This window comes from Siphateles boraxobius, unplaced genomic scaffold (genome assembly GCF_051911475.1).
Source record: "Siphateles boraxobius isolate OS27281-9 unplaced genomic scaffold, OSU_SipBor_1 26, whole genome shotgun sequence".
Classification (NCBI taxonomy): Eukaryota; Metazoa; Chordata; class Actinopteri; order Cypriniformes; family Leuciscidae; genus Siphateles; species Siphateles boraxobius.
Genome location: NW_027508876.1, coordinates 14,170,150 through 14,184,656, shown reverse-complemented (window position 1 = coordinate 14,184,656; position 14,507 = coordinate 14,170,150). Strand labels below are relative to the sequence as shown.

Here is a 14,507-nt window from a genome sequence, read left to right as displayed (position 1 = left end):
GGCACAGTATATATATATATCTATATATCTATATCTATATCTATCTATATATATATATATCTGCCAATACTCTCAGTCTCAGAATCCCTCAATTCACTACAGCCATGTAATTATTCTTCTCCATAATGAACAGTACAGACACAACATCAATTTATAATAAAGCCTATCAATTAGAGAGCTGTGAATAAGTGAATCTGTATTTAAGTGTTTAAATTATACAAGGCTTGTGCCACCTCTGAGAGAATCTGTGTTGATTGAGGAGAGGGAAGAAAATTCAAGGCTAGAATACATTTGCAACACCGTTAATATCTACATCTGTCCCTCACGGTGGTCTCCGTGAGGCAAGGCAAGGCTCCGCACCAAAATGATGTAATCACACGTAGGATCCGATTTACTTTGGCTCCTTGTTGTATTACTATTTCAAAGACCACATCACAGAAATTCTAGATGTGCAGCGAAGAAACGTATATGCATTTTTTTCCATAAAATCACTATACGCAGGCCCTTTAACGCTTTTTGATATCAGGTTGAGATCTTCTTATTACAAGACTCAGGTTTCTCACCTCGTCTTTGTTCTCACAGTGTCGAGAGCTTCAATCGAAAGCAAATGTCTAAATAAAAGCTTCAAATGACAACAGGATTAAGGTGTTATGTGCTCCTTGTAATGTGTAGTTTTCCGATTAGCGTCAACGTTGCTTCTCGCTGTTCATGCCTTTTAGCGGAAGAATACGTCAGTGTCGGCGTGTTTCTTTTCATTCTTGCCAGTTCAGCTGGAATAAACATTGCCAACAAATAGCGACTAAAAGTTTGCAAGAGCATAAATTAGATGTTTTTGCAAAGTTGCTGTGCTAAATGTTCACTCAAGCTCTAAACTTATACAAAAGTATAGTGAATCTTCAAAAATATCCCTAGAAATAGAATTAAATATCATTTAAGTATCTAATTGGATATTTTGCAGCATAAATCAAATAGGGCAGATGTCAGCAGGTTGTGAGACAAGCCCTCATCCTCAAAAACAATGAACGAAAGGAAAGGTACAAGAAAATATGACCCATGAGTTCACTTGCAACTCATGCCAACCACAATGTGTGTGTGTGTTGTAAATTATTGTCTGTCAAGAGCATGAAGCCATCACGATTCAAAAGATATTTAGAAACCAAACATTCAAAAAAGACATGAAGACTATGAAAGTAAGTTTTTCCAACACATCATCATCCAAACATATGGCAATATTAAAAATTTCACTGTTTGATATTAAGGTCAATTGTGTTTACTTTTATATTTCTGTTAAGTGTGTTGGGTTTCCTCTTGATGTCTTATGTAAAATATGGGTGCAGTCAAAGTCCACTTACACAAGAAAAAAAGGGCAATACTGCCACCTAATGGTAGTGAGCAACATTTCTATCACATTCCCAAAAGTTGTTTCTCTTGACCAACAGTGAAAGCTTAGTACAAAATTACACCAGGCATCTTAATCTTTAAAATGTTGAATACAGTGGTCAATCTCTAGAATCAAACCCTAGCTAACCCTATTTGGGCAGCCAATCTGAGTTTACTGTGTACTTTATATTTTACCTAACACAAGTATCACACCACTGGATGGCAGTAATGAGAATAATATCACCAGAAACTGAAACTCCTAGAATCTAGCATTCATGATGATAACAGTTCTGCTTCAGAGACTCAGAAAATCCTCAGGCTGAAGCACATACCTCTGGTTGAACATTCCTCTAAAGTTGTAATTGGCTCTGTAGTTGGGAATGGGCTTGGGGTCCAGGGGTCTGTAGATAGCTGGCTCCCCTCGCTTCATGGCCAAGCCATTCAACTCCACTGTAGGAGTGATGCTGCCTGCAAAAAGGAAAAAGATGGATCAGTGACCCTGTTTAATAAAGTACAAAATAGAAAAATGTAATACTTATAATTAAAATAAATAATTATTCAATAAATAATAATAATAATAATGCATTTTTTTCATTGTATTTTATTAGATTTTATAACTATATTATTATTATTCCACATGTGGCTAAATAATTTAGTTGTAAAACACCTTTAAAATTATTAGTTTTATATTTCTCCATGTATTGCCTTATGGGATTGTAGTTCTCTCCCTCACTAAAGCCATTAAGTACAGTCTTGTACCTTTGTCCGATTCTGAAATCTTGCTTCAAATCAATGTATGTAGTGTTAAGATTCACCTCGTAGCTGGTTGCTTTGGTTCATAGCTTATAACTCTTTATCAAAGACTTTTTTTAAATCACCATAGGAATGAATGGAAAAAATACTTCTAGAACCAAAGTGGGCAGGCACTGTTGCACTCAACACAACCTTTTTTATTATTATTATCTCACAGTTAATTAAATATAGGGGTTAAACAATTAAAATTAAACACTTTCAATTGGTTGCCCAGACCCCCAGTGAAGAATTCTTCTCTACTTTATAGCTTACTACACCAAATTAGAGTGTGTCGCTGATTTTTATTTTTTTATCATCATCCCGCATTTGGCTAAATATTTATAGTGGTTAAACCCTTTCTGAAGGTTGACCTAAAATAATAAAAACCCACTCTGGACCCCCACTGAAGAACACTCCACTACTTTACAGCCTATTGCTTAGCGCCAGCAGCCATATCACCCTGTAGCCCAAGACGTGAAGCTAACCCTGTGGTCTGTGTGGGTCCTAACGCTCCAGTATAGTGATGGGGACACTATGCTTTCAAAAGACACTGTCCTTTGGATAAGATGCTAAAATGAGGTCAAGACTCTCTGTGGTCATTAAATATCCCAGGATGTCCATCAAAAAATAGTAGGTATGTAACCCCAGCATCCTCGCCAAATTTGCCAATTGGCCTCTATCCATCATCATAGCTTCTGCTCTCCACTAATAATCTGGTGTGTGGTGGGCTATCTGGCGCAATATGGCTGACGTGACATCATCCAGGTGGATGCTGCACATTGGTGGTGGTTGAGTAGACCACCTACTTCCATATAGCGATATAAGTACAGAGAAAAAGCGCTATATAAATGTAATAAATTATTATGATTATAATTATTATTATTATTATTATGCCCAGTGGTAGTGTGTCCCAGAGTTTTTTTTTATTTTTATTATCCCACATTTGGCTAAATAATTATAGCAGATAAACACTTTCAAATGGTTTACCTACAATCCCACCCTGGACACCCTTGAAGCACGCATCTCTGCAGCATAATATAATGTCCCTGAGAGATGTGTGTACCTGGGTTGCTGTTGCTGTCGGCTTTAGGGGAGCGGGGAGGAGGTCGAGGGAGACTGCTCTCTGTCAGGGCCATGGTAGCTGTGGAGTGCTGGGCTTTTTTGATGCTGCTGCCTTCTGACTCCCAAACCTGGTTCCCCAAGCACAGCTGCACCGTGAAGATCTGCACACACAATCCAGCAAGAGAGCTAGGCTGATTGTTTTCTGTTATAGGTGGCAATTTTAGATAAAAACTTTCACTGAGAAAATTGACATTGTATACAAGTAACAAAATAACTTCAAATCAATATTTCACATCCGGGTATTTATTTATTTAGCTAAGTAGCCATGTAATACGTAGGATAATGTACCGGCGTCAGCAAGGCTTTTTCGCAAAATAAAAGCTCTCAAGATTATGCAAGATCCCAATTGTCATGTCAGGTTTAATTTTGCATTATTGACTGCACATTATCCCATACTTGCTAAGCATTATTTTTACAGATTTGGGTTCTTGGTAGCAATACACCTAACTTTTGAAAGATGATCTAAAAGGATCGCCCGAGGAACTGTCTTGAGTGACATGATTTGAGTTCTTGCAAGACAACACTATAAATATGTTCAGGTTAAATATTTGTATTAAGTTGAATAAATTACATTAATGTACTAATTAAATTAATATGCATTCAATTTATTGGTAACACTTTACAATAAGGTTTCATTTGTTGATTTGTTCTAGTTTTTTTTTTTTTTTGTTATGCTGGTTGAAAGTCTCTTCACATCCTGATAGCAATCACTAAGTTAAGTGGTCTAAATGTGTACATATATATATAAACACACACCGTATATTTTCTGTGGAAGGTGTAGGACCATAAAATGTTCATCCAGGAGGGGACTTAGGCTACATCTCCGTGTTTTCTACAGAGGTGCAAAGTGTGTGTTTTCTAGACATGGGCGATACAGAAGGTCATGTACAGAGCTTGCTAGACAAGCATCTTACTCTTGACACTGATATTAAAATGGGTAGTTTTCGCAGTTTTTCTGGGGTTTTTTTTGCAATTTGGCTAATTTTATAATTGTATTTTTTCATCAGATACCATCCATACTGAAATTAAATGAAAGCACGCTGAAGACTGTTGTCCAAACGGTAGCTCAGGTAAGTCAAAAAACACACGAGGAGGAAGCATTAGGATGATACAACATCAGCAATCACATTCAAGACAATGGCATTCTGCCTGGATTGGCATTACCTAAGGTAATTTTTCCAGACCTTTTTTACAAAAGCTAAAAGTCACCGTAATCTTAACTGACATTGTCCGTAAGATAGCACGGACTGAGATAGCACATTCGGACGGGACTAAATTCACGGAGTAGCTCTGGTAATAATTACTTTACCCCACCTCTCCATGTAAAACTAATCCCGTACGAATAGAGCTTTAGACAGACCTTAGTCACAGAGCACCGAAAAAGCCTGAACCAAAACAACGATCTTAATATTACTACAATAATTACTACAATATAACTTCTGTAATTTGGAATAGATGGAAACCCCTGACATTATACTCGACGCGGTTTGTGACTCTAAATTATGCGTTTTAATGGCAACACTATCAACGCCGAAATGAATCTGCGGTAGTCAGGTGGTACAGGTCAGTGCTCTTTAAGTTGTCTTTTTTCAGTGTTATTCTAATGTTATGTGCTTTAAGACATGAGGTAATTTAACACTGTCTCTCGTCTTGTGACGCTTTTGTTTGCTCCCTGCTCTATGCGTTCATGTGTTTTGAAGAAGGCATGGCTTTAGAGATGCTCTGAAGGGAGGATGAGATCTCTTGCATTCAAAGCTAACCTGCTATTGCAAGCCGCTCTGAAAATTGCCTACCCTAAGTTTAACATTAGCCCATTAGCTAACATGAATAACAATGAGCAATCTTTTTTAAAGCTTTTATTAATCTTTGTTAATGCTAGTTAGTAAAAATATAATTGTTTATTGTTTGTTCATGCTAGTTCACAGTGCATTAACTAATTTTAACAAATACAACTTTGGATTTTAATGTGATTAGCTAATGTTCACAGATAAAACTTTATCTTAAAATGTTACCGATTTATTATATTCAGCTTATATATATTCAGTTATAATAGATTAAAATCTCCCACTGTCTTGCATTTATAAAACGTTCACCATTCAGAATGCAGTGAAAGCAATGATGACATCATTTGCATACTGAATTGTGATTGGACATATCCTTCTTGCATTTATTTAACCCTTTTTGGCCTTTATATAACACTTTATATTTACCCTGTACAGACTATATGCTGATTATTGTGTGCTCAGTCAAAAAACACGTTAACATATGAAGTTATTAATAGAACATATTTTCAATAGTTCAAGTCAACTATTTTTCATTAGTTTAAATTGATACATATTTAATCATTAAAATGTCGTCACACCTCAGATTTGAAAAAGACTCAAGAAACAGCCGTGTAAAGCTGTGGAAAAAAAGGGGAGTGTAGAGGGTGGGAAGAGGGGAGTCATCAACAAACACAGACCTACAACAAACTCATTATACAAGCAAATGAATATTAAAATATAAGCAGAGAAAAAAAATAACAGTTTGAGCCATCCATGTATTTTAGAACTATACTGTAACTCTATGACAACAAACTCACTACTCACTACTAACAACTATTAATAACAAATCAAATACATTATGATAAATTATTCTTTGAAATATCAACAAGTCAGAATTATAAATTTGCAGAGCTATTGGTCTATATGAAAAATTAGGAAGGAGGTCTATAATAATATTTTCATTACATTTACGAGCACTACAATCTCTGAACAAATGACACACACAGAAAGAATAAAGGCATAGTTACTTTTTTGTTCATTCTTCTTTGAATTTTCAGTCTACATTTTCTTCCGTGTATCAGAATAATTCGCATTTATGATCAGACGTACCGCTGTATCAGTGTCCTTATTTGCACAGATATAATTCACTTGAAGAAGACATGATGAAATATGTGATTCATGTTTGGAGCACTAGAGTATATGAAATATGTCCATTAAAAAATGGTCCGAATACATACTGTGATCCGTGTTGTGAGTTATATTAAACTCATCGTGGCATTCCGTGCAAAAACCGCTCTCACGTGCGTGTTAAATATTAAACAGTTTTGTTCTACTGTATACTTACAGTATCCATACAGTATACTCTACTTTCTATACTTACAACATGTGTCCAAATGCAAATATATACAGGCAGGTGAATGAATAGCACTGAATATCTTTTGTGATATATTTTGCATCATTTGATTTGTCTTTTGTGCCATTTGATTTCTCCGCTGTAAATTAATCTCATGCTTAATACAGGGCAGTGATTGGATTAAAAGAGTTGATTCTTATGAATAATGTAGAAAAAATGCTCAAAAACTGATGATGTAGATGCGTACTTTCAAGCCACGCAGCCAATCACCACTTCGAATGAATGCATATAACTCACTTTTCGTGGCATTGGTACAACTTTGCTTTTTAACCGGATACAAGAAATAGCCACTTTTCCCTCAATAACAAACATAATGAGTGCTATTGATGTTTTGATTGATGTGCATCCTGTACAAAAAATGTGCTTTAGGGTTTCATGACCCTTTAACAGTACCTTAGCATGTGCAGGCCCTTTCTCATTCAGCAGCTTGTATTGAGGTTGAATCCTGTTGAAACGGGCTAACTCATTCACCAAACACATGGGAGTTTTCTCTTTAGGGTTTGCCATGTTTTCTTGAGGAGGGCCTGTCAGAAAGAATGAACAAATGCATGTCAAGTTTTTCCACAGAATTTTACATATTGTTCCAAAACAGCTACATACAGCGCCAAAGGTACATACAGGTAACCAAAGGTACACTATGGTTCAAAAGTTTGGAGTCAGTAAGATTTTAGAAATTAATAATTTTATTCTGCAAGGATGCCTGATGTAAAGTGAAAGGTATTTATAATGTTATAAATAAAAACCAGCGTTTAGAAACAAAATTTATGTGCTTTCATGTCTTATCTAGGGCAACGATCTGTCGTTTTCTAAAAAATAAATAAACATCTATATACTTTTTGTATATATTAAATACGTCTTGCACTAGCTGCGATGTGCCACATCACATTGAAAGGTCACGAGTGACGTAGGCAGGAGTACGGACCTAGTGTTTACAAAGCAAAGTGCAAAGAATCAAACACCCTTTACAAAGCAAACCAAAAAAGGGTAATACAATGATTTTGAAGTTGGAGGAGAAAATGAGATGGAGTTTTTCGCCCTACCCTACATATTCCACCTACGTCAGGTTACCGCCTGACCTTTCCAACGTGCTTACGTAATGCGTGAAGTCGTGGACGTGCAAGACAAGCATTTATGGTTAAAAAGTATATATATATATATATATTTAATTATTTTTAAATTGAAAATGACGGATCATTTCGCTAGATAAGACACTTATTCCTCTGCTGGGATAGAGTAGAGCCTTTTGAAGCTGCATTGAAACTTCAATTTGGACCTTCAACATGTTGGTTTCCGTTGGAGTCCACTATATGGAGAAAAATCCTGGAATGTTTTCCTCAAAAACCTTAATTTATTTTTGACTGAAGAAAGAAAGACATGAACATCTTGGATGACATGGGAGTGAGTAAATTATAAGGAAATTTTAATTATGAAGTGAACTAACCCGTTAGTTAAAGGCCCCGATATTCTTCAAGCGAGATCGAATCGAAGAACAAACTGATATGACTAAATTTCAAACAATATCAGGCCAAAACGATGTTCGAAACAGCTTGCCAAAGCTAACTTTCCGGAAAAGTTCACTCTGGCTGGTAAACGCCTTCGAACTGCCATTGGTCAGTAGCAATTACATAATAGGTGTGCTGAGGCTCTCTATTTCACATGGAAATATTCTCTAGTTTATTTGTTCTGTTGAGTCCATAGAGATCAGACATCCACGGGTACAAACACGAACACACGAGAGAGTCACTTTAGAGACACTGACACTGTTTTTCATGTTTACTACAGTAAAGCTTCGTGCTTTTAAGCAATCTATTGTATAAAGTGCTATATAAATTAGGGGTGCGCCGATCCGATACTCAGTATCGGTATTGCTCCGATACTAGCAATATTTGCCGGATCGGGTATCGCCAGACGAGACCATCCAAATCCGATCCGATATTGTAGCCTACGAATGTTATTGTTATACAACGCAAAAGGCACAAAAACATTATAAAGCGCTATAATGTTTCCGTGTACTATATTCCAAGTTTTCTGAAGCCATTACATATAGTTTAATGTGAGGTACAGATTTAAATCGTTAAATTAATCTTCACCTAAGTGCTTCCCTCCGCTGCGGCTGTCAATCATTCTCCATTCAGCGTCAAACAGCACTCGGGTAAAACAGTCAACATGATGAAACACTCTCCAAGATGAGTCAATGTTCCTATTATTATACTGTAGATAAAGGTCTATGGTTTGCATAAAAGCACTTTAACGTGCTGGAGTTTCACATGTTACTTTCTACCGGGTGTCTGTTAGATCACAACACAACTGATCAGTGATCACAACACTGGAGTAGAGAGCGATATAATTGCTCTTCACGCGCACATTAACTGAAATTTAAAACTGTTAAAAGGCTCAAACTAATGAATAAATAAAGAAAAATATGTATATCTTACTTTTGTGCTTTGAACTTTTCAATGCGAGGCGCTGCGCGCCGTGACTGACTCCATGTTGCTTCGAGCGCATCATTCTGCGCTCGGGATGCGCATAAGTGTTTCGTGCCGCTCTGAATTGGAGCCTTTCATATTACAATACTTTTGCGCAATGACAGTTTATTGATAGCCTTAGTTGTTCTGTCCAATCTATCATATGTTGCTGCTTCATTAAAAAGTTGCGCTTAAAATTTTAAAATAATTGTCTTTTAATTATATAGTATATATTTTGTCTGTATTGTTTTACAAAGTAAGGAAAATAATGTTTAAGTCAAGCTTTGATGCCTTTAACAAAAGAATAATCACAGTCTCTTCCCCACAGTGAGGCATACAGATACAGTTTATTAGGTAATTTGGCACTGTATTTTAATTATTATTTTAGTATTGGATCGGATCGGTATCGGCCAATACTGAGTCCCTGGTATCGGAATCGGTATCGGAGGCAAAAAAGGCGGATCGTGCCACCCCTAATATAAATAAACGTGACGTGACTTTACTGGAGTGCCGAATTGCAGAGCGCGTGCAAACACATCCACAGTGGTTTGATCAGATGCTTTTCCAATGCTTTCCTTTTTAAAAGTGCTTGTTATTTTCTAATTGTGTCTGTTTATTTTGTTATTGAGAGGAAAGCACGACGACATCTCATATTTACATATTAATCTAAACGTCGTTCTCAGCAGTGTGGGCGTCGTCGGGATATTCGCTTGCAATATATCGCTGCCCAGGTATTTCATATTTTGCTGTACCCCTAAGCTAAGAATGAAAAAGAACTTTGCCGTGAGTGTATCGGGGCCTTTAAAGGTACTTTGACTAAACAGGCAAAACGCATCAGATTTGTTTGCACTCAGCATCCTGGTACCTGTTGGGCTGGATGGTACAGTGGAGTCCACAAAGCCAGAGGCAGGGCTGGGGCAGGTGGGCGTTGTGGCTGGCACTGTGCCATTGATGGTGGGCTGCAGACCCAGAGCTCCTGGGCTGGGCATGGCCACAGCGGGCACCACGGCGGTCAGGCCAGGTCCAGACAAGGGGGCTGAGGTCTGCACTTTCACTTGAGCCATGCTCTATCGCTGTTGAAACAACATGATTTAACATGAAACAATCTTTCTCAACATCAACTAGGCCCTTATGTCGACTGTAGTATTGTAGGTTGCAAGTCAAAAGCCCTTTCACGTCCACAAGGACAGACAAGGTCAAGGCCATGAAATCATTTAAAACTGGATAAGCCAAGCACACTATTTTTTAAAACAAACAAGGCTGTATCTTATTTAACTCAAAGTTAACTCCGTCAGACAATATCTCATGTATTGGCAGGCTGTCAGATCAGTATTATGTCTAAGTAGATGACAAACAAAGGGACTGCAGTGACAATCACTGCTTTGGTGAAGAAAAGTGGCTTAGAAACTATCAGCATGACTTTCAATTCATAGGGGTGTATTCAAACTGAACAACTACTAAAATGGATACGATCATTGTAAAATATGACTATTTCAGTGTTTTTGTTAACTAAAACTAAGACTACAACTATTAAAAAGCATTTTTGTCATTGACAAAGCAGAAATTAAATATAAATATAACATGAAAAACATAATAAAAAAAATCACAAAAAAATGATTTAAGTTACATAAAATGACTACTTAAGCCTTATAGGGTTAGTTCATCCAAAAATTTTAATTCTGTCATTAATTACTTCACCCTCATGTCGTTCCAAACCCGTAAGACTTTTCGATCTTCTACAGAACACAAAGATATTTTTGATGAAATCTGAGAGTTTTCTGTCCCTCCATACAGACACTTTGACACTTCCAAAAGTTCGTAAAGAGTAAAACTAATCCATATAAATCGAGCAGTTTAGTCCTAAATTTTCTAAAAAGACACGATTGCTTTATATTATGAACAGACTGAACTTAGGCTTTTATTCACATATAAACATTCATCATCTCATCAGTTGTGGTAAACGGAAGCTCAAGCAGGTTAACTTGACGTGTGAGAACCAATGAGGTTCATTCTCATGTTACGCAGCACGTGTGAGCTTCGGCAAGAACCAATGAGGTTCATTCTAGTTACACAGCACGTTTGAGCTTCAGCAAGAACCAATGAGGTTCATTCTTGTGTTACACAGCACGTTTGAGCTTCAGCAAGAACCAATGAGGTTCATTCTAGTTACACAGCACGTTTGAGCTTCAGCAAGAACCAATGAGGTTCATTCTTGTTACACAGCACGTTTGAGCTTCAGCAAGAACCAATGAGGTTCATTCTTGTGTTACACAGCACGTTTGAGCTTCAGCAAGAACCAATGAGGTTCATTCTAGTTACACAGCACGTTTGAGCTTCAGCAAGAAGCAATGAGGTTCATTCTTGTTACACAGCACGTTTGAGCTTCAGCAAGAACCAATGAGGTTCATTCTTGTGTTACACAGCACGTTTGAGCTTCAGCAAGAACCAATGAGGTTCATTCTAGTTACACAGCACGTTTGAGCTTCAGCAAGAACCAATGAGGTTCATTCTTGTGTTACGCAGCACGTTTGAGCTTCAGCAAGAACCAATGAGGTTCATTCTTGTGTTACGCAGCACGTTTGAGCTTCAGCAAGAACCAATGAGGTTCATTCTCGTGTTACGCAGCATGTTTGAGCTTCAGCAAGAACCAATGAGGTTCATTCTTGTGTTACGCAGCACGTTTGAGCTTCAGCAAGAACCAATGAGGTTCATTCTAGTTACACAGCACGTTTGAGCTTCAGCAAGAACCAATGAGGTTCATTCTTGTGTTACGCAGCACGTTTGAGCTTCAGCAAGAACCAATGAGGTTCATTCTTGTTACACAGCACGTTTGAGCTTCAGCAAGAACCAATGAGGTTCATTATTGTGTTACGCAGCACGTTTGAGCTTCAGCAAGAACCAATGAGGTTCATTCTTGTGTTACGCAGCATATTTGAGCTTCAGCAAGAACCAATGAGGTTCATTCTCATGTTCCTCAGCACGTTTGAGCTTCTGCAAGAGGTTTGTTCTCGCGCAACAAACAGGTTCAGCTGAGCTTCTGTTTTTTGTTTGCTGATCAATGTTTATATGTGAATAAAAAGTTTAACCTAAATTGGATTAGTTTTACAAAATCTTTATGAACTTTTTGAAGCGTCAAAGTGTCAGTTGTGTAGCTGTAAATAGAGGGACAGAAAGCTCTCAGATTTCACCAAAAAGATCTTCATTTGTGTTCAGCAGAAGAAAGAAATGTTTGGAACAACTTGGAGCAAACGATGACAGAATTTTCATATTTGGGTGACCTAACCCTTTAAACTAACATGGAAATGCTAACTGAAAATATATAGCATAAATAAAGGCTAATTAAAAAAATATTAATAAATACTAATAGCATATAAATAATACTAAAATAACATTTCTGTTAAAAGAAATGAAGTGGATATACTATTAGCTCCAGAAACAATTATGAATGAAAATGCTAATAATGAAAATGAAAAAAAGTTAATAGTGAATGAAAAGACCAAATTCTAGGCATTTTATAGGTGTGCTAGGAAAACTAAATTTACTAAATAAATATCAGTGACTTTCACAATAATCTTTACTATTTGTATCACTTCCATGGGCTTTGGAAATCACCCTTTAAAAAGCCCCGTATATTTCCATAATGTACTTTACATCTTCACACTACAATAACATCAAATGCTATCACTGCATGACATCCATCCTTAAACAAACAAACCCAGTGTGACAAATGACGGACTGGAAGCAAGTCAGCATCAAGACAGTGGAGTGACATTTGATCACTAGGATCCATCCTGATCCTGGACATTATTAGAGCAGAGAATCAGAAGACAGTTTTCTTTGTAAACCTGACTCTCAAAAGTGAGGTCACTCTCTTTCCCAGTTGTCTCACTATGCACTCACTGAGGTTGTCATGTTCTAAGGTCTGTTATAATTAACAAGACACGATGTTAGGATGTGTTATATTTCCTTAAACAGTAACATAAACTAGGCTAGGGCTGTCTCAAACCCTAATCTGGGTTTTGAAACACAACCTTCCTTTCCAGCACACAGGCCACCGGTCTGAACTCAGCTGGGAATGTGCAGACATCATGGCTGAACGACTAAATACCCCTCACATCTCATCGATGCACACTGCCTGAGCTGCCGCTAAACAACCAAACGACAGACCGCAGTTTCGAGTGCAATTCTGAATTCATCGCTTCTTCAAACCATAACGCATTCAATAATAATAGTTTACCTTCGTCCAGGGCCAGACCCCAGTTACACCTCCAACATTGGCAAACACTAAAGAGAACTGATGGTACCAGGACCAAACCAACATATTAATAACACGTTTTTTTTCCATAAATAGTCAAATGTGACGACGTCATAGCACTACTTTGTGAATTGTATGTATTTAAGCTTGTAATTAGCACAGTTTTGGTCATTTTTGTATTTAGTTCTTTGAGGACAGCGAAAAGAGTGCACCCCTCCCCTGTTGCACAGATGGTACAGTCCGGCTTCCTGATTCTGACTAGGGATGAATTCAGGCTCTGTACATTTAATACCACACTACATGCCTTTTTAAAACGAGTTTAATACGCTCCTGTGTGTGTGTGTGTGTGTGTGTGTGTGTGTGTTGATCAAAAGTGACAGTGAAAACATGTATAATGTTACAAAAGATTTCTGTTTAATAAATGATTTAAGATTTTATATAGACAATGATTTAAAAAAAAAAACATTTAGTATATTCATAAGCTGTTTCCTTACAGGGACATTTTTTGATCCCCCAAAACAGCTTATGAATCATACTTTTTTATTTTTTATAATAATTACATATAATATTAATTCTTATTATTATTATAGCCTAATTATATATTTATAATTATTACATATTTACATTACATTTAATAATTTAGCACTTTTATCCAAAGCGACTTACAAATGAAGAGAGTTATAGAAGCAGACAAATCAACAATAGGGCAACAATATTGTTAAAATAATACTGTTAAAATAAAATAAATATAGAATAATAAGTGTTAGTATTATTGAGTCAAATGTTGGCAAAAGAGATGCGTCTTTAGTAGAATCTTGAAGATGGCTAAAGACTCAGCAGCTCGGGTTGAGTTAGGCTGGTCATTCCACCAGCTTGGAACAGTCCAGGACAGGTTAAGGTCTGTGAAATAGATGTTGTGCCTCTTTGGGATGGTACCACATCCACTTGCAGAACACAAGCTTCTGGTTGGTCCGAAGTAATGGTCTGAAGTAAAGTTGGTCTGAAGTAATGAGTTAAGATATAAGGGTGCAGAGCCAGTGGTTGTTCTGTTCTGCAAACATCAGTACCTTGAATTTGATTTGAACGGCAATTGCAACCAGTGCAATTTTATGAGGAGAGGTGTGATGTGTTAAAGACCACTCTTTCAGAGTTTCAGAGGTTTGACAGTTGATGCTGGAAGGATTGCTAAGAGAGCATTTACAATAGTCCAGTCTGGATAGAACAAGAGCTTAGGAGGGAGTAGGAGTAGTGTAGCATTCTCCGAAGGGCCTGCCTGATCCTCCTATGCAAATCTGCAGGATGGTGCAGTTCTAGCA

The 14,507-nt window shown here is 37.1% G+C and overlaps 1 protein-coding gene across 2 annotated transcripts in view; it reads right to left on the bottom strand.

Annotated features, from left to right (window-relative positions):
- The window catches only part of stau2 (staufen double-stranded RNA binding protein 2), a 124,651-nt gene extending 111,210 nt beyond the window's left edge, over window positions 1-13,441 (bottom strand). Inside the window, exons 1-5 of one of the 2 annotated variants that reach the window (XM_077244419.1) lie at window positions 13,174-13,441; window positions 9,802-10,009; window positions 6,865-6,995; window positions 3,236-3,395; window positions 1,713-1,848 (exon numbers count right to left, since the gene is read on the bottom strand). In XM_077244419.1, the coding sequence (XP_077100534.1) occupies window positions 1,713-1,848; window positions 3,236-3,395; window positions 6,865-6,995; window positions 9,802-10,000 (626 nt within the window). In that variant the 5' untranslated portion in view covers window positions 10,001-10,009; window positions 13,174-13,441. The remainder of the gene's footprint in view (window positions 1-1,712; window positions 1,849-3,235; window positions 3,396-6,864; window positions 6,996-9,801; window positions 10,010-13,173) is intronic. The other variant, XM_077244418.1, reaches the window with a different exon arrangement.
- Between the last annotated feature and the right edge of the window lie 1,066 nt (window positions 13,442-14,507).